Below are 25198 nucleotides of genomic sequence, written 5' to 3'. Positions count from 1 at the left end.
TACATGTATTAGGCAATGAAGATTATAGAATTTTCCTAACATTGCAGAAAGTTCTACTGGACAGTGCTGATTTAGAAAACCTTGGTTTCCCCATCTCTTGGAAAAAAGACAGTTTAAAGGGGGCTCATTTATTGTCACTGCTCCAAATGTACAAAAAAAATTAGAAAATAACCCCCCAACTCAATCCCCCACCCCCATAACATTCCCCCCCAACACAAATAATTTTTCCCAAAACCACAAACATCAACTGGTCCTGGTATTTCCATAAACAGTGCAGCTAAGAAACAGTTTAGAGAAAATTTAACGGGATTCAGATTATATCCATTCTGTCCTCTCTGCCCTGAGAGTAATAATCCCATATGGGTCCCAGTCCTCCCCAACAGTCTTCCCATCTCTGGTGGAAGAGTCCTTTTACAAAGTGGCATTTTTGGCTGCTGCTTTAGAGATCCTCCTGTGCCTTCTTCTTCTTCTTAGTTTTTTCTTCTTGAATTACAGGGGGATTTGTTGCCTCTCGTTGTAGATAGCTAATAAAATCACTTAATTCACGGCCACCCTGAAAACAGAAAGATCACTCTGAAAATTTAACCTTTTAAAGAACTTTGGATTTTTTCCCCAATAGGAAGACTTTTGACTTTATAAAAGCACATTAGCAACCACATATATTGACCATGAAATTGAATGTTTCCAGTTAAATAAAACTCAACTGGATATGTATGTGTATGTGTGTATTTGTGGGGAGATAAGACAACCCACTTACTTCATATTTCTTTGGATTTAGCTTCTTGTTGGCTGGAGAGAAGTAGATGGTAGGAAAACTGGGTTTAAAAAAAAAAAGTGTTAACTCATTCAGGTGCTTGAATAACTCCAACATATACTTCCCCAAAAACTGTTTCTAGGAATAACTTCTCATGATTTCTATTTCTGTTCTTTCTTTCTTTCTTTTTTTGAAAGATTTTATTTATCTGACACAGAGAGAGAGCAAAAGCAGGGGGAGCAGCAAGGATAGTCAGAGGGAGAAGCAGGCTCCCCGTGAAGCAGGATGCAGGGCTGGATCCCTGAACCCTAGGATCATGACCTAAGCCGAAGGCAAATACTTAACTGACTGAGTCACCCAGGCGCCCCCCCCTTCTTTTTTTTTGGAGAGAGCATGTGTGCAAGCAGGGATGGAGAAGGAGAGAAGAATATTAAGCAGCTTCCATGTCCAGAGCAGAGCTGACCCAGGGCTTGATCTCACAACCCTGAGATCATGACCTGAACTGAAATAAAGAGGTGGCCACTTAAGCAAATGAGCCACCCAGGAACCTCTCATGATTTCTCTCTCTCCTTTTTAAAGATTTATTTATTTGAGAGCAGAGAGAGCATGACAGCATGACAGCATGAGGGAAGGGGCAGGGGAGCAAATGCTGAGCACAGAGCCCTGTGCAGGACTCAATCTCACAACCCTGAGATCATGACCTGAGCTGAAATCAAGAGTTGGATGCTCAACCAACTAAGCCACCCTGGTGCCCCAATTTCAATTTCTGACCAGATACTATTCTCCATCAGTGGCTAGGTTACATCCTATCAAAACTCAGTAATAGGAGAGCTCACAAAATCTGTGGCAGTCAAGTGGGCCCATGCAGTACAACTCCCAAGCCAAGAAGGCATCAGCAGTTCTGTGCTCAACTGCAATGAAGAATCCACTCCATAAACTATGCCCAATAAATAGTTTATAAGCTTATTTTTTCCCTGTCAATTGCCTAGACAATTTTATTAGCATTTAATCTACTTACCCTCTGACTTCATATGGAGAAGGCACATCATTGGCTGTGGCATCCATCTTGGCTATGATAATATTTGGGTCTTTTCTGAGCTGTTAATAAAAAGGTTAGATCTTTAAACTTTCATTTTTTGGTGACTGAGGGACCCTTAGCCAAATCAGAGCTTAAAATAACCTCATTTTTAAACACCCAAATAAGTTCTGCTCAGGTAGGAATAATGAGGCTTGTACACTATATCTAGCTTTCTGCAGTGTCCTTTCTCTCGGTTTCTCCAAATTAAGACTCTATTTACATCTACCTTCAATATTACCTGGCCTAAATAAGAAAGTACAAGGGCTAAGTCAAGAGAAACATAATGGATTCAAATAAATCACCAAAATTCAGAAGCCTGAATACCTTTAACTATAATCTAGTTTTGAGTGTTTGGAGTGGAAGATCCGAACAAGTGTCTGAAGCACTGTACAGGCTAGAGACACTAGGGGGCAGTCAGGAGAAAGTAAATAGCAGACAGTTGAAAAGAAATCTAACAGTACTTAGGTAATGAGTTCATTAGGATAACCAATTTGGCCAAAGCTGAATATGTGTGTCAACTTCCTAACTCAAATTTTATCTTCAGAATATGGTTCAGACTTACCTTCTCTCCCAGTTCTTTATACTTAGGCTCCAGATTCTTACAGTGACCACACCAAGGAGCATAAAATTCAATCAGTACATCTTTATTTTCATCATTCACTATTTCATCAAAATTCTCCGCTACCACTACCTGGAATACACCAAAGATTCTCTAGTTGGTAAGGCAAGGTGAAGAATAAAATTCACATGCTATATTTGTTTCTGGACCCAAACCCTCTCAAACTTGATGTACTGTCACTGAATATATGTCATTGAAACCCAAATCATGTTTACAGATTACATTAAGGATGTTCTGGTCATTTTCTAACTCATTCCCGTGTTTGTCACCTGTCAAACTTTGTTCAGGAAGCCACAGGAAGTAAGCACTACCCACCCTTCCCTAATCTCAAAGCAACAATTCTGAAACTATTCCTTGAGGTTAGCTGGCTCTATCCCGAAGAGTAACTTAGTTCTAATATAAATACCTTCCAAAATTCTAAGATTTTATACTTTTGCTCCTTCTGAACATTGTGAACTCTGCCAATGCTTATTTTATGATACAGGGAGGGGAGGACAAACAAAATCAAAAACATGATGACCAACAAGGTCTCATTTAAACCCAGCATTTTTTGGAAGAGGGGAAATGAGGAGAGTCTATTCTATCTCAATAAAACTAAGCATACAGGGGGAAGTGAGGACAGGCTGCTGCTTAGAGCCTTGATGAGGCTATGAACACCTCACCTTTACTGGCCCATCATTGCTCTCTGGGATGGGCTCAGACTTCAGGTATCTCTTCAAGTTGCCATCAAAGTAATCCTGCAGGAATCTTTCAAGAGCCTTGCCATCACGCCTGCAATTAGAAAGACAAGGGTCGGCCTTCTTAATCTTCTACTGAGAGGATGAAAAGTAATTTCTTAGAATTGTTTCTACATATTCTAGCTTCAATTTCAATGTTAGAAACTGGAAGCTAAAAACAGGAGCTTATCTCTCAATATGCAGATCTACTGACTGAACAAAAACCACCTCCTTATATTTCTAGTGTGTACTTTGTGGATTAGGAAGGTCAGAGAAGGAAACACTGGTCTTCTGGAAATTTACTTCTGCAAAAGAACCAGGCCTTTGTTGCTCTAGAGAATACCGTGCATTTATAATATTCTGTTTTACTGATTTGTTCACAAGGAAGATTTTCTCTGGTTTTGGTCTCCCAATGTCTCAGAAGGTGAAAAGTCATACTTTTCTAGGGTTTTTAAGACCTTTCCATTCCCTGAGTTTACTTTAGGCCAGGGTAGTATTCCAAGAAGAAAAGACATTCTACAGGGATGGAAGGGGGCTGCACTGGTCTGAAATTACATCAGTCTCAGACTGTCCAATGCTCTCTAACTACTATTTCTAACGGCAGGGTAGAAATGACCTAAGTATCCCAAGCTGCTGTCCTTTTGTTAGTTTTCAGAATTTATTGAGGATTGTTATCCTTAAATACCTATAATTAACTGAGAAAAATGACAATCGTAGGTCTTAGCTAGAAGACCTATCCTCACATTCTAATGTTCTTTATAAATCCTTAGTAGTATAAAAGGTTTTAAGTGTCTTTGCAGAATCAAATCCCAAACCCACATTAACTTATAACTCACGAGAACTCCTCTTGCATGACAAACTTCTCTCCTTTTGCAGTTCTGATAGCAACAACAGGAATCTCTCCAGCAGTGCTTTCCAAGCCAAAATCAGAAAGTTCGTGGCTAAAGGTTTTGCGGCTAGCTACAGCAAAGCTGAGTTTGTTTCCAGCATCTAGAAATTTCTTTGCTACCATCATCACTCTGTGGGAAACAAGATATTTATACCAAGATTTATACCCCAGTGGTAAAGCACTTCTAAAATCAAGAAGCAAGATACTAGAAAGCAAAGACTAAATTTTACAGTCCATGCTGCCCTCTGGAATCAGTCTGAACTATATTCTTGGGCACCGACACAGAATTGTGGTCCACTCCAATGTCTTATAGAACGTCACTGCCAAACTGGTGGTACCAATCAAATAGTCCATTCCCACTGAAGCTTGCTAATTTATATAACTAAAATATTATAGGCATAATGACTGATCAGAAAAGAAAATTTAGAAGGATGCAATGCACTAAAAGTTTCAATGGGCAAATAGGCACAATATTTTAAATACTATTATTTAATATTAATAAACTAATATGTTATTAAGTTAAATAGTTTAATTAGCATTAAAATATTAGACATTATAGTAATTGATATTTGATATTATCAATTGATGAAAGTTAGTAATATTTTAAATCACTTAATATTTGAATATTTAATATCTAGAGTCCAGATCACATTTCCATCTTTTACTGGGAAGTTAGGAACCAGCTATGTCACAAAGCAAAGGAACACCTATCCTATGGAGATATGTCCAAGAGATTTTGCAAATAGTTTGTTACTTGTCCTTACAGCTTCAATTTTGTTTCTTTTTAAAAAAGATTTTATTTATTTATTTGACAGACAGATCAAAAGTAGGCAGACAGGCAGGCGTGGAGAGAGGGGGAGTGGCAGAGGAGGCTCGAGGCTGAGCAGAGAGCCTGATGCAGGGCTCAATCCCATGACCCTGAGATCATGACTTGAGCCAAAGGCAGAGGCTTTAACCCACTGAACCACCCAGGTGCCCCTTCAAATGATTTTTGGGAGTCAACTGTTCCCATTCCTATTGGCCCTCACATCATACACTGTAACAGGATAATTAGAAGAAACTGTTTACACACTGGGTAAACCTATTTACTAAGGAGAAAAATGATCCTTATTACCTGTTCCTCCAGTAGTTGGAGCCTTTAGCATTCTTTTCATAGTCCACATCATAGTAAGCCACAAGTAAGTCCTTGCCCTGTATCAACTCTTTATTGTCTTCTGTCATGTGAGGGCAGATCCCAAAACTGAAATAAATAATCCATTATCAAATCTGGTAGGTTTCACTATGTTATGGAACTATCACATAGTAACTAACAGCACTTAACAAAGTAAAGAAACTTTCAACATAAAGGATAAGTACTAAGCAATATACCTTCTAGGGAGTCCTAGAGTCCTAGGGTCCACACATTACTGCTTTAATATAAACTTCAACTATTATTGTTCAATCCTTTGAATAAGGCTATTTAATCCAAAACATAGGTCTGCTTAATAACTGAGGTAAGAAAACTATAATGAAGCCAAGAAATCCCAAACAAGATATAAAAAGGTACTCACATGTTTTCTTGGATAAATTTTTTAATCTTGCCACTAGTCATTTTCTGTTCTATATATGCCACAGTCTTGTCTTCAAACTTGTTGGTTAAATGTGAAGGACGAAACAAAGTGATACCCCTAAAAAAAAAAGTTACTAGTAGGTAGGTAGCAGCAGAATGATCTTCCATCTTTTATTTAAATCTCAGACTACTCTTGCTGCCACTTTTACTGTCATGATTTAAGCATACAAGGACTCTTTTCTGGGAACACAGACTTGGCAACACAACGTCATCAAAGCCAAGGTGCTACATCACCTTAATCTCAGGTGCAATAATTGGATATGAAGGTTTAATAAACCTTACACTGGAAAGTTAGGAGACTTTGATTCTTTTTTTAAAGATTTATTTATTTATTTATTTGACAGAATGAGAGAGAGGGAGAGCATGAGAGGAGAGAGGGTCAGGGGGAGAAGCAGATACCCTGCTGAGCAGGGATCCTGATGCAGGACTAGATCCCGGGACTCCAGGATCATAACCTGAGCTGAAGGCAGTCGCTTAACCAATTGAGCCACCCAGGCACCCAGGAGACCTTGATTCTAATTGTAACACCATTAATTTTAAAGACCTTGTGCTAGGTATCAATTGAATCCTCTCAGGCTTTAGCTTTTTCTTCAGTACAAAAGGGGATTTAAGGAGGTTAGAGTAGATGATTACTTTCCAAACTTTTTTTTTTTTAAAGATTTTATTTATTTATTTGATAGACATCGCAAGTGGGCAGAGAGGCAGGCAGAGACAGAGGAGGAAGCAGGCTCACCGGTGAGCAGAGAGCACAATGCGGAGCTTGATCCCAGGACCCTGGGGATCATAACCTGAGCCGAAGGCAGAGGCTTTAACCCACTGAGCCACCTAGGTGCCCCTACTTTCCAAACTTTTAAAAATAATAACAGAACCCAACTTACCCCCAAAACCCAGGATGTACAATAAAGTAGAGCTTACTCTTATTGGAAGGTACCTTGCCTGGCATGCCCCTTGAAAATCCAACTCTCCCACATAGTAGAAGAATTACTTCAGCAGAGAAAATATCTTAAAAGATTTCTTCCAGCTATAAAATTCCATAGGGAGGTATATAATTATAGATAATGTTTAGCTTGAGTTCATTAGAAATTCCTTTGTTCTACACTTCTCTTATCCCAACAAACCGACTTTACCTATTTTTCTCTTGCTGGTACTATTTTGCCCCTCTACCTAAGCCAAGCTCTCCTCACTCCACTGAATACTTAAAGCAAATTCCTTAATTTCTAGACTTGTTCAGCTAAAACTGAACCCCAATTTGGTTCTGACTCACGGGTTTATATCAAGTGCCAGTTTTCTCAGAAAATACCACTATTCTAACTACTAGCATCTCACCTCTAGGTTTTCCTTCATTCATTCCTCCTCCCCACACTGAACACACAGCCACATACAATTTATTTATTTATTTAGAGGCAGAGCACCAGCAGGAGGGGCAGAGGGAGAAGAAGACAGAGAATCTTAACCAGGTTCCATGGAACCAGACGGAGGGCTTGATCTCATGACCCTGAGGATCATGACCTGAGTTGAAATCAAGAGTCAGACAATCAATTGAGCTACCCAGGTACCTCCCACCCACACAATTTTATCACCCGGTTCTTCTCTAAGCTTCAGCCCTTTAAGTCCTTATATCACTCTCTCACTCATCCATTATTAACCACTAAATTTATGTCAATTAAAACACAGGCACTTTAGGGATATCTGGGTGGCTTACATGTCTGACTCAATTTTGCCTCAGGTAATGATCTCAGGGTCGTGAAATCAAGCCCCACATTCAGCTCTGCACTCACCAGGGAGTCTGCTGAAAATTCTTTCTCTCCCTTTCCTCTCTCCCCCACCCACTCCTAAAAAAATTGGAAAAAAAAAAAAAAACCCAAAACCACAGGCACTTTAAAAGAACATAGGGAAACTACATAGCTAAGGGAACCTAATACAAACACACTGGGCAAGCAAAAATGTGACCAGGGCTAATACTGCAGGGTTTTTTTTTTTAGTGTAGTTACCAACTTCAGAGCAGTTATTCTCAAAAAATAGAAATCCAGCAGTTTCATATAACCTTTAATGATGTTATACATGATGACTTTAAGACACCCTTCATGTAAGGTCTTCTCAATAAGACTTCTTTTTTTTTTTTTTTTTTTTTTAAGATTTTATTTATTTACTTGAGAGAGAGACAGTGAGAGAGAGCATGAATGAGGAGAACGTCAGAGAGAGAAGCAGACTCCCCATGGAGCTGGGAGTCCGATGCGGGACTCGATCCCGGGACTCCAGGATCATGACCTGAGCCGAAGGCAGTCGTCCAACCAACTGAGCCACCCAGGCGTCCCTCAATAAAACTTCTAATCAGAAGCTGATAGGCCACTTTAAAGGCAGCCACAATGAACAACATATCTAAGGTAACAGACCGATAGGCAATGTGCTTAATGAGCCACAGGTGGCTCCACATCCGTTTACAGACCTGGTGTGTCTTAAAAGACAGACCTACAACTTTGCATCTGGGACTTTCTAGTTTCAAATCCTCGTTCTGCCACTTACCAGCTGTGAAGATAGGCAAATTACTTAACCTCTTGAGTGCTTTCTCCTCTATAAAATAGTAACAGATCTGTGTCACTAGTTAAGAGAATCAAATGAATCAATAGTAAATGGCACATATAAACCAGTAACACTAGCCCTTGGCACACTTTTCTTCTTTATATGCTTACCCTGAAGTAATCTCATCTAGTCTCATGGTTTCAACAATTCTTTAAATGTTTATCTCTAGTTTAGAACTTTCCCTGAACTCTAACCTCATTTATCCAGTTGCCTATTGGGTCTTCACCATCGGGACATCTCACAAACTTTCATTCATTAGGCCAAAATGAACTCATCATCAATCCCTTCGAATTTGTTTCTTTTCATCTTTCTCCCAGCTTAATGATGACTGTTGTTAGCCCAGTCATCCAAGTTACAGAAACCTAGATTCATTCTAGAGCTTCTTCTTTTTACACATGGCTAGAGACCAAATTCTATTCTTTACATTTTTTTATACTCTCTCCTTCTTCATGTCCCTAATGCTGCCTTCATTTAGTTTCTGGTTTGGACTCTTACTGCCTTGTCATTCCTCCCCTTTCAAACTATCATCACATGGGTACCAAGAACTTTTCTTCTGAAACACAAAAATCACATTACTCTCCCACTCAAACAATGACTCTCAAATGACTAAAAGAGAAAATCAAAATTCTTTTGTATGCACTTAAAAGCTTCTGTAATTTGGTCTCTGCTTACCTTTCCCTATCACCACATTTATAAACAATACTCAGTAGTACTACAGATCTCAACATTCCTAAGCCATTGCATATCTTCAGGCCTTCACTTCTGCTGCTCTACCTGGAATAATGTTTTCTTTTCTTTTAAGATTTTATTTATTAGACAGAGAGACACACAGTGAGAGAAGGAACACAAGCAGGCGGATTAGGAGAGGGAGAAGCAGGCTTCCTGCTGAGCAAGGAGCCTGATGCGGAGCTCGATCCCAGGACTCTGGGATTGTGACCTGAGCCGAAGGCAGACACTTAACAACTGAGCCACCCAGACCTCCCTTCTTCTTCTTCTTCTTTTTTTTTTTTTAAAGGATTTTATTTATTTGTCAGAGAGAGTGAGTGAGCTCAAGCAGGGAGAGTGGCAGGCAGAGGAGAAGCAGGCTCCCTGCTGAGCAAGGAGCCCAATACAAGACTCGATTCCAGGACCCTAGGATCATGACCTGAGTTCAAGACAGACATGTAACCAACTGAGTCACCGAGGCATTCCAGGAATAATGGTTTTGAGGATTGAACTCATGACCCTGATACCAAGATCTGAGCTGAGATGCCAGATGCTTAACCCACTGAGCCACCCAGGTGCCCTTATCTTGAATAATTCTTTTTTAATTTTTAATTTATTTTTAGGATTTTATTTATTGATTTGACAGAGATAGATCACAAGTAGGCAAAGAGGCAGGCAGAGAGAGAGAGGGGAAAGCAGGCTCCCCATTGAGCAGAGAGAGCCCGATGTAAGGCTCAATCCCAGGACCCTGGGATCGTGACCTGAGCTGAAGGCAGAGGCTTTAACCCACTGAGCCACCCAGGCGCCCCTGGAATAATTTTTTTTTTTTTAAAGAGATTTACTTATTTATTTATTTGTCAGAAAGAGAGAGAGAGATCACAAATTGGCAGGCAGAGAGAGAGGGGGAAGCAGATTCCTGCTGAGCAGAGAGCCCAATGTGGGACTCGATCCCAGGACCCTGAGATCATGACCTGAGCTGAAGGCAGAGGCTTAACCCACTGAGCCACCCAGGCATCCCTGGAATAATTTTTACCTCAACTGCCATAACCTGCCTGGAAAAACTTATCTTTCAAGACATACCTCAAGAATCACCTCCTCTATGAAGTTTCTTCTGATACCACTCCCCACCCCAAAGGAAAAAAAAAAAATCACTCCCTGTTCTTCCAGCACACCCTGCATACATTTCTATTATAACACCTATAATGCTCACTTAACACTTACATTTTTAAATATATTCACTGTCTCCCCCTACTAGATGTATCTCAAAGGCAGCAACAGTTCCTAGCACTTATAATAAATCTTTTGAAGAAACAGGCATAAAAATCACCAGTTCATATAATTAGTACTTGGTCCAGAAATTTACAAGGGAGTCACTTACTCTCCATCATCATCGTATTTGTTCACCAGAGATTCCACATTGGTGTGTGCAAATCGGTAGTTATCCCTCAAGTTGCTGGCTGCTTTTAGAAATTCAGAGTGAGCTTCACTGAATAAATCGTTGAAAAAACCTTTAAAAAAAAAGTCAAACACAAGGAAGAAACATAAAGTGCTGAAACATGATCAAACTTCAAAATTCTTCTATTTTTTGTGCTTACTTCAGCAGCACATATACTAAATTCTTTTTTTTTTTAAGATTTTTAAAAATCTATTTGTCAGAGAAAGAACACAAACAGGGGGAGTGGCAGGCAGAGGGAAAAGCAGACTCCCCACCAAGCAAGGAGCCAGATGTAGGACTCAATCCCAGGATCCTGGGGTCATGACCAGAGCCGAAGGCAGATGTTTAACCAACTGAGCCACCTGGGCATCCCATAAAATTCTTCTATTTTCAAAGCCTTCACTCTATTCACAGGTAAGCAAAGTGAGACCAGCAACAGGACTGGGTCTGCTTTGCTGTGACTACCTAGAATATCCAACAAAATACTTTGGATGAGAATTTTCCCTCTACCCTTAAAAAATAAAATTTGTCCCAGGGAGCCAAGGGAGAGGATTTGTTAGAGTTTACAGCTTTTCCAGTTTTTCACAATTAAAAAGATTTGGGCAAACTGCTTAACTTCTTAAGAGTTTCAGGGACTATTTTAGGTGTCAGAAAGATCAAATAAGACAGTATGTTAAAATAAATCATCAATTACTTCACTGTATTTTTTGACTTGTCAGAACTTCGAGTCTAGAAAAGTGACTGAAACCTAAGTGTTTATTAAATGTCTGAAAATATACACAATACATATTGAAAATATACAGAATCAGTAAAATCCAGACGATGAGACGTAGCTTTTAGTCAAATTTACATTACAAACCATCTTCTACTGCTAGAAAGTCAGTTTTATTATAATTATGAGATTAAGAGAAGCAAAAACACAGATTTTAAGTTTAAATTTAGTTTTTAAGTCAAATAGACATTTAAAAAAAAAAGATTTTATTTATTTGACAGAGATCACAAGTAGGCAGAGAAGCAGGCAGAAAGAGAGGAGGAAGTAGGCTCCCCACTGAGCAGAAAACCCGATATTGTTGCTCGATCCCAGGACCATGGGATCATGACCTGACAGAGGCCACCCAGGCGCCCCTATACATTACATTTAAAACAAAAGAAAGAACACTCAAGATGTTGAATGTATTTAAGTGCAAGTTATTTTAAGGATAAAATGAGATACCGTAACACCCAAGAAAGCAAAGTACACAAATCCTACCAATTCGATCTCAAGACCCAAATCCCCTACTACTGTGAAAACAGCAGACACAGAGGTTTATTTATTATTTACTAGTATCCTCCTATCCTAAAACCTTACTTTCAATCTTAAATCTCTGAGTTTGAGATGTGATAGAAAAAGCTGAAGATATTTCTATTTTGGGTCTTTAACTAGAATCACATCTTTATTTGTAAGAACACAAAGCCACTCCAATAAAACCAATTTTTTTTCCCATTATAGTAATGATGACCTAAATCTGAGTTGTCTTTTCAACTGCCCCCAAGGTTTCCTAAACTGGTTTAACTTTGTTATTTACTCAGATACAGAAGGTTTCTGAAACCAAATTGATGACTGTTGTATAATCAAATATTTGCTACTTACCCACCACAGAAGCATCTTTCTCACTAATGAACTTCTCAAATTCTTCCTCAGTCCTGAGAGGAACTGAAGCTGGTCCCGCCTGCTTCTTCAGGTGGCTGACAATTCCATCTTAAAAGATAAGATGAAAGATCATAGCAACAAAAATTTCTAAATTTTGAGAAGGCAATCATTCACATAATTCAAAACGCAAAGATTTGAAAGGGAGGCATCTGGCTAGCTCAATCAGTGGAGCATGTGACTCTTGATCTCAGGGTTCTAAGTTGGAGCCCCATGTTGGGTGTGGAGAGTATTTAAAAATATAATCTTTAAAACAGACACACCATGCATAAACAAGCAATTACATTTTTATTTTCTTTCTCTTCTCTCCAAATGGCAGCATACACCTATGCTATTCTGTATTTTTTGTCATTTAATATAGTTTGGAGATAATTTACACCAGTGTACATGAAGAGCTACACCCCAGCATTTTTTACACCTGCATAGTGTTTCACTGTATGGATGTACCATAATTTATTCAACCAGACACATATGATGGACATTTGTTTCTAATTTCTTGCTGTTATAGTTCTGCAATAAACAACCTTGTACTAATGTCATTTTGCACATGATTGAGTAGATCTGTGTAGGGTAAATTCCTAGAAGTAGATTCACTGGCTTGAAGAATACATGCATTTATAATCGTCAAACTACCTCTCCAAAGAGAATACTTATTTATACCCCTACCAGGGATCTATTAAAGTGTTTATAACAGTACAAATTAATAATTCCTCTTTTCATGTTATTCTCTCTGCCTAGAACACTCTTTCCCCAGATATCCTCCTGGCTCCCTTCCTCACCTCCTTTAGTTTTTTCAGTTTTGTTTTGTTTTTTAATTTTAAACATTTCTATTATTTGAGAGAGAAGAGAGAGAATGCACACAAGTGGGAGGAGGGGCAGAGAGAGAGGGAGAAGTAGACTCCTGGCTGAGCAGGGAGCCCTCCTTAAGTCTTTACTCAAATGCCATCTTCTCAACGAAAGTTCTCCCTACCATCGTACTGTAAACTAAAACTTACTCACCTCCAATGCTCCTGAATTCCCTTCCCCGGCTTTACTTTTCTCTATAGCACTTTAATTCTCTGTCCTCATTATTTTCATCTATCTATTCCCACGACAAAGTAAAATCAAAAGGCTTAAGGATTTTTGTCTCTTTTGCTCAGTGATATATACCTAGCTCTAGAATAATACTTATTAGTACGTTAAGTCTGAGAAACATCCACTTTACCAATAAATTAAGCAAACAAATCCTGTATTCTCAAGTAGCACAGAGTCACTTGTAGCCTTACATTTTAAAGGCAGAAATTGCACAGAGTTGGCTAGCTAGTACAACGGTTTAACTATATATAGGTCAAATTATGCCATGTATAGGATCCACCTACATCACATTTTCCTACTGAGGTGAAATGGGCTAGATAAGTAAAACAATTTAGAAAACACAAAAAATCATCTTACCCCTTAAGCCTAGTTGACAGACCATTAAGCTACTTCTGGGGTCCACTAAAACTATTTATAGGCTCAAAATGCCCACACGCCAGACAAAGGCAATGCTCCTACTCCATAATATTCTACCTCTTGCACCCCCTTTCTCATCTAAGTATTCTACTGATTTGTTACTGGCTGAAACAGAGTACTATTTAACTCTTTCAACATGATTAGCCTATTCTGCATTTTTTCTCATGTTTCTTCCTTCTCTCTCCAGTCATGGACTTTTTTCCCTTTCAAATCTTTTTTTTTTTTTTTTTTTAAAGATTTTATTTATTTATTTGACAGAGATCACAAGTAGGCAGAGAGGCAGGCAGAGAGAGAGAAAGAGAGAGAGAGAGGGAAGCAGGCTTCCTGCGGAGCAGGGAGCCCGATGCGGGGCTCGATCCCAGGACCCTGAGATCATGACCCGAGCCGAAGGCAGCAGCCCAAACCACTGAGCCACCCAGGCGCCCCCTTTTTTCCCTTTCAAATATTTTCCTCAATTCCTCACATAGGAGGGGATGCATTAACAGGTTAATTGAAATTGAATATGATTTGTTTAGTCTCTAAGGGGATTATTACTATGTCATGATACAAATTACAGAGAACTTTAATTTGTGACTATGAACAGAAAGTGTTACTTTTCTCCCTAAACATTTAAAATCCTGTGGGAGGTTTAAAGGGAGTACAGAGCAACCAATTTGAGTAGGAGGGCAAACAGCATAGTTCGCAGAGAATTACGTGAACAAAATTATGCGTTCTAAGTAGCCAAACATTTGGCCTCCTTGTCAGATACTAAGAAATTCTTAAATTTAAGAAACCTATGTTACAGGCCAAGTGACATTATCTGACCAGTAGCAGTCTCACTGGGTTCACCTATAATTTAGTTAAGACATGCTCAAGTTCAGAAAAACATTTGAGTAATTCTAACTGCTAATTCCATCCTAAATCGAACAAATAAAATCTGAATAACATGGGGCTCTTCATTAATATTAACTTTCTCGGTTAGGAAAAAAAAATTTTTTTTCTTTCTGTGCTTATACATATCAAATTTTAAGTGTTGGCTAAATGACTGAGCTGAGAGAGAGCAATGGACCTGAGCAAGGCAGTGGCTTAACCCACTATTTTTTCATGTTGCTATTCGACAAAAGAGTTACTGAGTATCTACTACATGTGAAGAGTCTGGGTGCTGGAGACGGTGTACTAAATAAAGTAAACAAGGTCTCTGCTTTCTTAGAGCTTACATTTTAAGTAAATCTCCAAACAATTAAAAAAAAAATCCCCAAATAAATAATTTAAAAATCAACTAATAAGCAGCTCTATGTAGAGAATTAAGAAAATGATGTGATAAGAAAAAGCTGGGTGGCTACTTTAGGTCTGGTGGCATGTGAAAGCCTCTGGGAGGTAAAATTCAAGCCATGATCCAAATGACAAAAAGGAACGAGCCAAGCAAACAAAGGGGAAAAACATTTCAGGCTGGGAATACAACAAGGACAAAGGTCCAAAGGTGAAACAATCCTAAGCCCATACAAGAGTTAGGTAGTAGCCAAGTTATGCAGAGCTTGTATGTAACAATCACATAGACTAAAAAAAATTCCATCTCCCGAAAATACCCAACTGAACTTTTCTCTTAGCTTTCCATCATGAAAAGGTAAATAAAATGTACGTCATTACTTGAAAGACTCAAAGCAAAACTGTCTAAAATATTTTTTCTCATCAATTATAGGCTCTAGAGGATCCAGCCTGGGTGGCTCAGTCAGTTAAGCTCAGGGCATGATCCTGGGGTCCTGGGATGGAGCCTCCCATCGGGCTCCCTGCTTATCATGGGAGTCCTCTTCCCTCTCTGCCTCTCCGCCCAACCCTTGCTCACAGTCTCTAGCAAATGCCTAAGTAAAATCTTAAAACAAACAAACAAATGAACATCTGCCTTCAGCTCAGCTCATGACCCCAGCATCCTGAGCTCCAGCCCCACATTAGACTTCCTGCTCAATGGGGAGCCTGCTTCTCCCTCTGCTGCTCCCCTGGTTATGCTATCTTCCTCCACTCCACATAAATCTAAAAAATCTGAAGATAAATAAATAAATAAATAGCTTCAGCTATCTCCCTCCACTCCACATAAATTTAAAAAAAAAAAAAGTCTAAAAATAAATAAATAGATAGATAGATAAATAAATAAATAAAAAGCTTCATCTAGCACCCATGCTAGTTATACTGCCACCACATGGTCTTTCTGTCCCTTGTACTCATCAGCTCAGTTATAACTTAAGGCCTTTTTGTACACCTTAGAGCTTTTCCCTCTGTGTGGAAGGCTCTAGCCCAGATCTTCTCAAGGCTAGCTCATTCCCATTATTCAGGTCTCAGCTCAAAGGTTATAGACAGCCCTGATAACACTGATGATGTGGTACTCCCAAACCCAGTCACTAGCACAACATACGGTTTTATTTCTCTTCTTTAATGCTCTTATCAACTAACTAAATATATCTTGCATATTCAAATTAAATACTTTTTCTTATTTAAAAGATTTTATTTATTTATTTGACAGACAGAGAGAGATCACAGTAGGCAGAGAGGCAGGCAGAGAGAGAGAGGAGGAAGCAGGCTCCCCGCTGAGCAGAGAGGCCGATGTGGGGCTCGATCCCACATGACCCGAGCGGAAGGCAGAAGCTTAACCCACTGAGCCACCCAGGCGCCCCCAAATTAAATACTTTTATACTGTGATAACATATACATAACATTTATTATCCTATTTTTAAGTATACAGTACTGTGGCTTTAAGTACATTCACACCGTTGCACAGCCATTCTCCAGGACTGTTTTCATCTCACAAAACTGAAACTCTACACATTAAAAAACTGTCCATTTTCTCTATCCCGTAGGCCCAGGGAATCACCATTGTACTTTCTGTCTCTGTGCATTTTATTACACTAGGAACCTCATATCAGTGTCATGTTATTTTTTTGTGACTGGTTTAGCATAATGTCTTCAAGGTTCATCCATGTTGTACCACATGTCGGAACCTCCTTTTTGAGAGTGAATATTCCACTGTATCTGTATATATATATGTTTATATATAATTAATAATATGTGCATTTTATATGGCCAGTCATCCACTGACAGACACTTGGGTTGCTTCTACCTTTAGCTATTGTAAATAATGCAGCTGTAATAAACATGGGCATACAAATTTATCTTCGAGACCCTGCTCTTAATTCTTTGGGGTATATACCCAGAAGGAGGATTGCTAGATCATCCAGCAATTTTTTGTTTGTTTGTTTGTTTGTTTGTTTTCACTTTCAGGAACTTCCATACTGTTTTCCACAGCAGCAATACCATTTTACATTTACACCAATAGTGCAAATGGTTCTAATTTCTCTGCATCCTTCTAGACACTTGTTATTTTCTGTTGTGTATGTGTTTTGGGATATAAAGTAGTTACCTATATATACTTTTAAACTTGATTGTTGTTTTCTCTTCATTTCCCAGAATGTAAGCACATGAAGAGTAGGAACCTTGTCCGTTTTATCAAGAAATACAGAGCACCTAGTATATCTAGAATATCTGTCACAGAGTAAGTACTCAGTAAATACGTCAAATGAAAAAATGCCAGTAGACTTTATAACTCAAGTTCAAATATTTTCTACATTATTTATATACTCCGTTTTAAAGAAGTCTTTTGTTAGATACCAAATTGACCTCTTAGATGAGGATTTTTAAGATTTTATTTATCTGACAGAGTGAGACAAAGAGAGCACAAGCAGGGGGAGAGGCAGGCAGAGGGAGAGGGAGAAGCAGATGTTCCAATGAGCAGAGAGCCTAATGTGGAGCTGGATCCCAGGACTCTGGGATCATGACCTGAGCCAAAGGCAGATGCCCAACTGACTGGGCTACCTAGGTACCCGTTAGATGAGAAATTTTTATGATTACAAGTATGTTGTATAGAAAAATGTCATGTTCCCATTACAAAAACAGAGTACTTAACAAATTCAGTTTCCAAAATGTAATCCAGGATCCTTACCGGCAGTCCTGGGCCCATCATAAGCACCAGCTTCTTCACCATCTCTAAATATCTTCAGGGTTGGATATCCACTGACTCCATACTTATTACAGGTGTTTGTGTTGGCAGTACAGTCAACCTAAAGATTAAAATACACGAACCATCTGTTATCCAGATGCTTGTTGCAGGTTCCTCCTATATTCCCAAAATATTAAGACTGCTCAAATCATAAAAGGATCAAGCAATTCTTTGCACACATACCATAGAACATATATTTTAAAGGTTGACTGGTGTTGGGCTAGTTATATCACAATCACCATTGCTGGACCTCCTACGAAATGCATAAATGACTATTTAAATTCTTCCCTCAAAGTCTCTATTATTTAAAACAGTAGTTTCCACCTTCTTTCTGCCTTAGAATATGTGAAGAATAAATCACTTAAATAACTAACAGTACCTTTTTCCCTCTGATAATGATTACTATAAAGGGGATGGATGGAGATACATATCCTTTAGGTGGGATTGAGTATAATTTGATTTGGCAAATCATCTAGAGTTATTAGCAAAGTACCAGCACTTGAATACGCTCCCTGAGACAGTCTGACTATGGGCTAAACTCTAACTAGGTAGATCTAGAGACACCTGTCAGGAAGAAGAAAAACAATATGGAAAACAATTCCTATCTATTTATCCACTTACTCTAAAGTCGGCAGTGCTACTACACGTACCCTGCATATGTTATTTCATTTCCTCTTCACTGATTTGGAGATATGGTCCCAATGCTTTAACATCAGTTGAGGTGTAGAGAAGTAATGTGTCCATAGTAACACAGGCTATAGCCACACAAGGCAGGAATTAAATCAGGACTGAACTTTTTTCCCCCCAAGGTAATCCACCATAGAAACATCAGGATTAAAAGCAGTTTCCAAAAACAGTCCTATAAATGTATGAACTATTTATCTGAGGCTGACCAAGATGTGAGCTTTTTTTTTTTAAAGATTTATCTATTTGAGAGAGACAGAAAGGAAGGGCACAAGCACATGGGCGAGGGGAGGGGCAGCGCAAGAGGGAGAGTATCTCAAGCAGGCTCCACACTCAGCACAGAGCCCAAAGTGGGGCACAATCTCATGACCCTAAGCCAAAATCAAGAGCCTGACACCTAACCAAATGAGCCACCCAGGTGCTCCAAGATGTGAGCTTTTATACTGTAGTAACTATGGATTTATTATAAAATAATGGCAGAATTCTAGAAGCATTACTACTATTGTAAAAGCAAATACCAAGTTTATTATAGTTGACCAGTTACGTACTTAAAACAACCTGTCATTTTCCTATTCCTATCACTATGAATATCGTTAAGGTAGTTTAGGGAACTCACTTCTTCAATAATTTTCCTCTGACCTTGATGACTATACTTTCCATATTTGCCCTTAATTCTTTTTTACCATATATTTTACCTCTTTCTTATTCCAGTAATTCCCTTAGTTTCACTACTTTTAATCTTTAGAAACCATCAATTGTATATTTGCTCAGAAACTAGTATTCTCTTCATGTACCATAAGAGTAGAGAAAAATGAATGTAAACTTCACAAACTACTATTTATACCCCCTCCTTTTAAATTTAGTTAGTTAACATACAGTACAATATTGGTTACTGGAGGTGTGCCTAGGTGGCTCGGTTAAGGTGTCCAACTCCTGATCTTTGCTCAAGTCATGATCCTCAGGGTTGGGAGATCCAGCTTGGTATCCAGGCTTGCGTCAGGCTCCCAGCTTAGTGCTTAGTGAAGTCTGCTTGAGATTCTCTCCTTCTCCCTCTGCCCCTCCCCCAACTCAGGCACATGCTCTCTAAAATAAAATCTTTTTAAAAAATTGGTTTCGGGGGCACCTGGGTGGCTCAGTGGGTTAAGCCTCTGCCTTCAGCTCAGGTCATGATCTCAGGGTCCTGGAATCGAGTCCCACATCAGGCTCTCTGCTCGGCAGGGAGCCTGTTTCCTCCTCTCTCTCTTTCTGCCTGCCATTCTGCCTACTTGTGATCTCTGACAAATAAATATATAAAATCTTAAAAAAAAAAAATTGGTTTCGGAAGAAGTCAAGGATTCATCACTTACATACAACACCCAGTGCTCCTCACAAGTGCCCTCCTTAATGCCCATCCCCCATCTGGCCCATCCCGCACCCACCTCCCTCCATCGATCCTCAGTTTGTTCTCTACCCTCGAAAGTCGCTTATGACTTGTTTCCCTCTCTCCTTTCTTTCCTTTTCCCCCTTTGCATGTGTTCATCTGTGAGATCATACAGAAAATACCCCATTTTCTTTAATGAAGAATCTGCCTAGACTCACCTTTGCTAATGGGACTATTCCTTTTAATCTGGTTGCTGCTGCTTCATACTCAGGGGCAAGCCTCTTGCAGTGTCCACACCTATATAAATACATTAAGAAAAAAAAAAAGGGCCAAATTCTCATTTTAATCTTTCAAGATTGTTAACTGTGTTTCTCTAGGATGAACCTCAAACTATAATGTTACTTTTGAACTAGTTAACTGCTTCCAAAAGCAAAAACATCACCTGAACAACAGCCATTACTGATAAAGTAACCAGAGCTCTCATGGGCAAAAGTACTATCCCTAACCTGAAGTTGACTTTACAGGACTAGCTTAGCTCGGAGCAGGCAAACTGCTCAATTAAATACTTTCTCAATTAAAAGTATAAATGAGCCTTGAATGCTATAGTCAGAATTAAACCCCACATTAAAGAGAGAAAGGGGTCAAGCCTTCTGGACCAATTAATGAGGATAAAATGAGGGCAAGATAGCAGCAATCCCATTTCTGGCAGTATTTCCCAAAAGAAAGCACATTTTTTTCCTTAGGAAACCAGCACTATGATTCTTAAAAATACAGTGACTGAAACCTTATAAGGTTCCAAGTATGATATTAACTCTTTAAAAATCACTATCAGGTACTTTTTCTCCACTCCTTCATTAGGAATCTCTTTGTCTAAAAACCTGGTTTGAGACGGCAGCAGAATGAGGCCCAAAAGGCACTCATCTGCTACAGATAATTTAGCAGCTATTGGAGTCTTTTTTTCTTCCCAACTGAGTTTCAACACAGCATTAGAATGATGTATTTAAGACAGCAAGCCTTACTTTTACAGCTACACAGTTCTTCTGGTTGTAAGAACTGATGGGGATAAAACATTGTCAGAGTATTTTCCCAGAGGGTCATCAGAAAGAAATACCTGCTCCTGGCCTGGGAAGTACTAAGAGTCCCATAGGCACACTGTATATGCAATGGGGGGATGGGGAGACACTCCTCCTTATCAAAGTATAATTAGCACCAGCTATGTCATCTCTTTAAAACCCATGGGGTTGCAGAGGGACTACTTTGAGAAGGTAAAGTAGTTCTGTGACCTTCCCAGATAGCAAAAACAGAAAGAAACATAGAACAAACTTAATTTCATAGCCAGTAGTCTCAAAATTTATTTTATTAAGTGATGGACAAATAACTTGGAAACATTTTGCCCCTAAAACTTGTTTAAAACAAAGGACTATATAAGAGCTTATATTCTTCAGGGTCTTTAGGAGTTCTATTCAAAAATAATCATTAGAAAGCTTAACTGAAGGAATGGGGAAGGAATGTAATAGGCTTCAACTGTACTGGCTTTAATTTTTAGACCAAGTGGTGAATAAATGGTATTCCCTATACTGTATTTCATGGATGCACATTTTACCATATCTAAAATCGGCATGTGCCCTGCAATCATGTCATAGTTTCAATGGTCGGACTTCCTTCTTTGTGAGACATGAAATAAGGATTCCCCTCACAATCCATGGCATCTTACATGTATGTGGAATATGGTATTATTTATTATATCCTCTGTATTCCTTTATATTGCAAAATAAAGTAAAAACTCATGTACTTGTATTCCAACAAAACACAGATCCTAAATGATTTAATAAAATAACCAATTTATCTGAGAATTTCAGGCTGTGGAGAACATAAGGGCTCAAAGATTAAAAATAAAAAGGTTAAAAAATGTTAAAATTGGATCTGGGCCTTTAAAAATTTAAGGCTTCAGCCTGGACCCATCCTGGCGTATTTTAGATAAAGGGGAATAGTCGCGCAAAGGTAAAATTACTAGTGAAAATGATACTCGGAGAACTGTGGAAGGCTCTGTTTGTTGTTATTAAAAGATAATGTGTTCTGTGTATTAAGACTACATCAGTCAGCAATATATATAACTGGAAGGGGGATAAAAATAACAGCCACCTAGAAGATAATATATTTCACATGGCAGATAATGGCAGATAATGAAAGCTTGGACCAGAATGACAGCAATGAGAATAAAAAAGAAAAAGAGAGATTTCTGTTGAATATATAATTTTCAAGAAGCCTGAGGCAACAGATTTAAGAATAGTTTCACCTCAACCACCTCAAAACATTTAAAGAGAATAAAATAGTATAAAATAATTAGACTGGACCAGTGGGTGTCAACCCAGATGCATATAAAAAATACCCACGGAGAGAACCAGCGGTATAAGGGGACATATGTGTGCAAGTATCAAGGCTGGATCTGAAAACCACTGTCCTAGGCATTTGATGACCTTATGGATGCATTTGCTGCATCAAATGCCCAAAGGAATAAGCTGTTTAACGAGTTCCTGAGAGACCAGAGGAGAGAGCCTTCTTCAAATTCACCAGGAATGGAACTCAGGTGGAGTATGAAGATTTACCACTACTTCTTTTACCCAGTCCTAGATAGTATTAAAATAAACAATTCCATCACCTTCAGGGATGGCACCTAGCAGTAATACTGAATCCCAACAATCATTACTTCATGTGACAAATGTCTCTGACAGAAAAACTGATACAGTCCTTTCTTTATAGAAACACCAGTCTAGAAGGAGTGACAGACAATATTAGGCCCCAAATGAGAGGTGGAAGCAATCAGTTAGTTGTCCAAGGAGCTAAATCTTATTGAAAAGATCAATTTGGGGTGGAAGGATACATAGAAATTCCAAGAAAGGGAATCATCATGTATAAAAAGAAGTATTTCATTTTATACTATCCACAGTGTTTTTCAATATGTACTCCAGAAACATTGTATATCATTGTATATCAAATATCATTTAATACTACTGTCCTAGAGGGTAGATCACAAATCTACAACATAGGTAGATGTTGAGGACTTAAAACTTAATGTTGATCAATAAATTTTCAGATACTATCGCATTTAAGTAGTACTATTTATTTCCCCAGAGAAATTCATATACTCTCATTCTTACAAATTACACAGATGATTAACTCCATAATGGAAATATAAGTTTACAAAGTCAAATGCAAAAAAATCTTTCACTTTCACTGTAAACCAAAAGTGCAAAAAATACCAAAATAAATGAGATAAAAAACTTGCTTAAAATAGGACAATTTTACTTTCAATGGGATTCTTTAACTGTTCCTATCTAACTTGTGAGCTAGTTCTGTACAAAGGATTACAGCAGTCAGAAAACATTTCTAGCTTTAGTATTAATAAAAATAGTTAAATGTAAAGAAATCAGGACATTATTAACAGGAGACTTCCTTGATTCCAAATTAGTCACTCAGAAAACCCATCCAGCTTGCTGGCATTGTGGAGGATTACCTTACCTTCTAGACCAATTAAAAGCAGACACCACAGCAGGGATCCACCCAATTTTGGGGGGAGTTCAGTGCATGATGGGATATGCAGTTTTTAGGGAAGCACATGCAACAATTTAAAGCAGGAAAGAATACCTTTAATGGGGGGGGGGACACTGCTCCAAACTAATAGTCTAGCCCATTAGTCTCCAGGGACTGACTTTATGTTGACCCCTATAGTCACAAAAGCACCACCCAGTTTTGATACAACCCCATCCAGACACTCTAAGTACAGTTACACCCCTTCAAAGTTAACAGTGAGGTTATATGATTGGGAAGTTGCTTCTAAGATGGAATGTGACTTCTGAAGATACATAACGAAAGACCACCTATGATGTGTAATCAATACTACCAGCTGCCCACAGGAATGCCCTGCTGGTAAAATCCATCACAAGCTGAAAACAAAATCTCTTGCCCCTAACACATCTTTCCGGTTCAGGTGGTCTTCATCACCAGACTTCTAGTATTACCCCCAGCAAATCTGCTGAACCCTTGTTGAGTGAAGACAGAGTTAGAAGCAAGTAAAAGTTATACACCAACTTTTACTGATACTTTTAAATTCAAACCGTTTTTCATTAAAGGTATTGCACCAAGAGTTAAAAAATTAAGTACTGTAATCAGCATGAATACATTGAGCCATCCCAGGCCTGAAAATAATCACGGCTCTCTGTGGTAAAGATTAGGGGCTTTAAAAAAAAAAAAAAAAATCAGGTCTACTGAGTCAGAAATCCTATTTGCTCTCACGCCCCCACCCCCAACTTTTTGAGTTAGCTGTATCCTAAAGAATTCACACACCTGTTCAGCGATTATAGCATTTAAGCCATAATGAAGCTAACTATTTCTCCCCATAATGGTTACTTTCTCACTGGAATCTTTCTGGACATTTTTCAGAAATCCTAATTAAAACCGACACTTGAGACAGATTTCTGACGGCATTACGGTTTTCACCCACTCTTTCTGAAGGGATTCTGTTGGTGCTGAAATGTGATCAGCTTAATGGAGAAAGTGTGCACCACGCGATGGGACAAAATAATTGTCGGCCTCAAGAAAGCAATTACTACCATTCTGCAGCCACTGAGTGACCTTGGCTAGAAACCAATGGCTGCGGGGCGTGGGGCAAATAGAAAGGAAGTACTCTGGGGGCCCAAGGCCTCTGCATCTGGCGAAACATTCGCTTCTGATATAAGGCCTTGGGACGCCTCGTTTGCAGGATGGAGAGTATTAAACATTGACTCAGCCAGAAACTGTAAAGACACCGTTCGGAAGATGGAGAGCATTAACACTGACTCAGCCAGGAAAAAGATACCAATCTAAGCCGGGTAGGGGGTGGTTAAACCCTTTGCAAATAGGAAGTGCCGCAAAAGCAACGAGGTAAAGATGTGGCCCTGCGTGAGCAGGGCCTTGGGGTTTTCTTCCCGGATCTCGTTCCCAGGCAGTCCCGACTTGTCCGCTCTCGGCCAGGCAGCTCGGCTCCCCGGGGGTGGGAAATCTGCCGGCTGCAGCCGGGCCTGCTGAAATGGTGGAGGGCGCTGGCGCTGCGCAGGCCCAACGGTTCCCGCGCCTTCGCCCCCGGCCCGGGCCTCCCGCCCTCCCTCCCTCGCCCCGGCTGAGTGGCCTCACCAAGGGGCGAAGAACTCGACGAGCATGAGGCCCGCAGAGCCCGTGTCGGAGATGCGACTCTCGAAGTTGTCGTCAGTGAGTTCCAGCACGTCGGAGGCAGAAGCGAGACCGGCCGCGGCGAAAAGCAGCGCCACGCCGGGGAACAGCGCTCGGCAGCGGGGGCGCATGGCTACGAGGTGAGGTTAGGGGCGGCCGGGAGGGTCGGGGCTCGGCGGGGACTGCGAAGGCCGGCCGCGACCACGGACCCTGTGCCTGCGCTCGCGCGTCTGGCCCAGGCGGACCTGCAGCCGGAGGTCCCAACCCCCCAGCCGGGCTCCGGCCGCAGTGTGGCAGCCGCCGATTGGCTGTGAGGCGCCTGCGTCGGGCGGGCGGGCCCAGCTGGTAACCGCCGAGTGGCC

General features: G+C 39.7%; 1 protein-coding gene across 1 annotated transcript; it reads right to left on the bottom strand.

The window, feature by feature from the left end:
• Positions 1–112: 112 nt before the first annotated feature.
• Positions 113–25119, bottom strand: PDIA3 (protein disulfide isomerase family A member 3). Its single transcript, XM_004751272.2, has 13 exons — positions 24801–25119; positions 19850–19928; positions 17531–17648; positions 12016–12123; positions 10329–10458; positions 5607–5723; positions 5171–5296; positions 4004–4186; positions 3114–3222; positions 2395–2523; positions 1773–1852; positions 758–815; positions 113–553 (listed from the first exon to the last, which is right to left on the bottom strand). Exons 1-13 carry the CDS (start codon positions 24965–24967, stop codon positions 440–442), a joined length of 1518 nt encoding a protein of 505 aa, XP_004751329.1. The 5' UTR covers positions 24968–25119; the 3' UTR covers positions 113–439.
• Positions 25120–25198: the final 79 nt, after the last annotated feature.

This window comes from Mustela putorius, unplaced genomic scaffold, assembly GCF_011764305.1.
Source record: "Mustela putorius furo isolate JIRA1106 unplaced genomic scaffold, ASM1176430v1.1 tig00003898_pilon_pilon_pilon, whole genome shotgun sequence".
NCBI lineage: Eukaryota > Metazoa > Chordata > Mammalia > Carnivora > Mustelidae > Mustela > Mustela putorius.
Note: the sequence above shows the minus strand (reverse complement) of the source record. Positions and strands in the feature narration are given on the sequence as shown.

Bases quoted from the DNA above. Each gene is read 5' to 3' on its own strand.
- PDIA3 (XM_004751272.2), bottom strand. From the start codon at position 24,967: ATGCGCCCCCGCTGCCGAGCGCTGTTCCCCGGCGTGGCGCTGCTTTTC. The intron at 12,124-17,530 runs GTAAGGATCCTG...TTATCTTTTAAG, and splicing joins TGATGGGCCCAGGACTGCCG to ATGGAATTGTCAGCCACCTG. The intron at 3,223-4,003 runs GTGAGTTATAAG...TTCTAATTGCAG, and splicing joins GTCATGCAAGAGGAGTTCTC to GCGTGATGGCAAGGCTCTTG.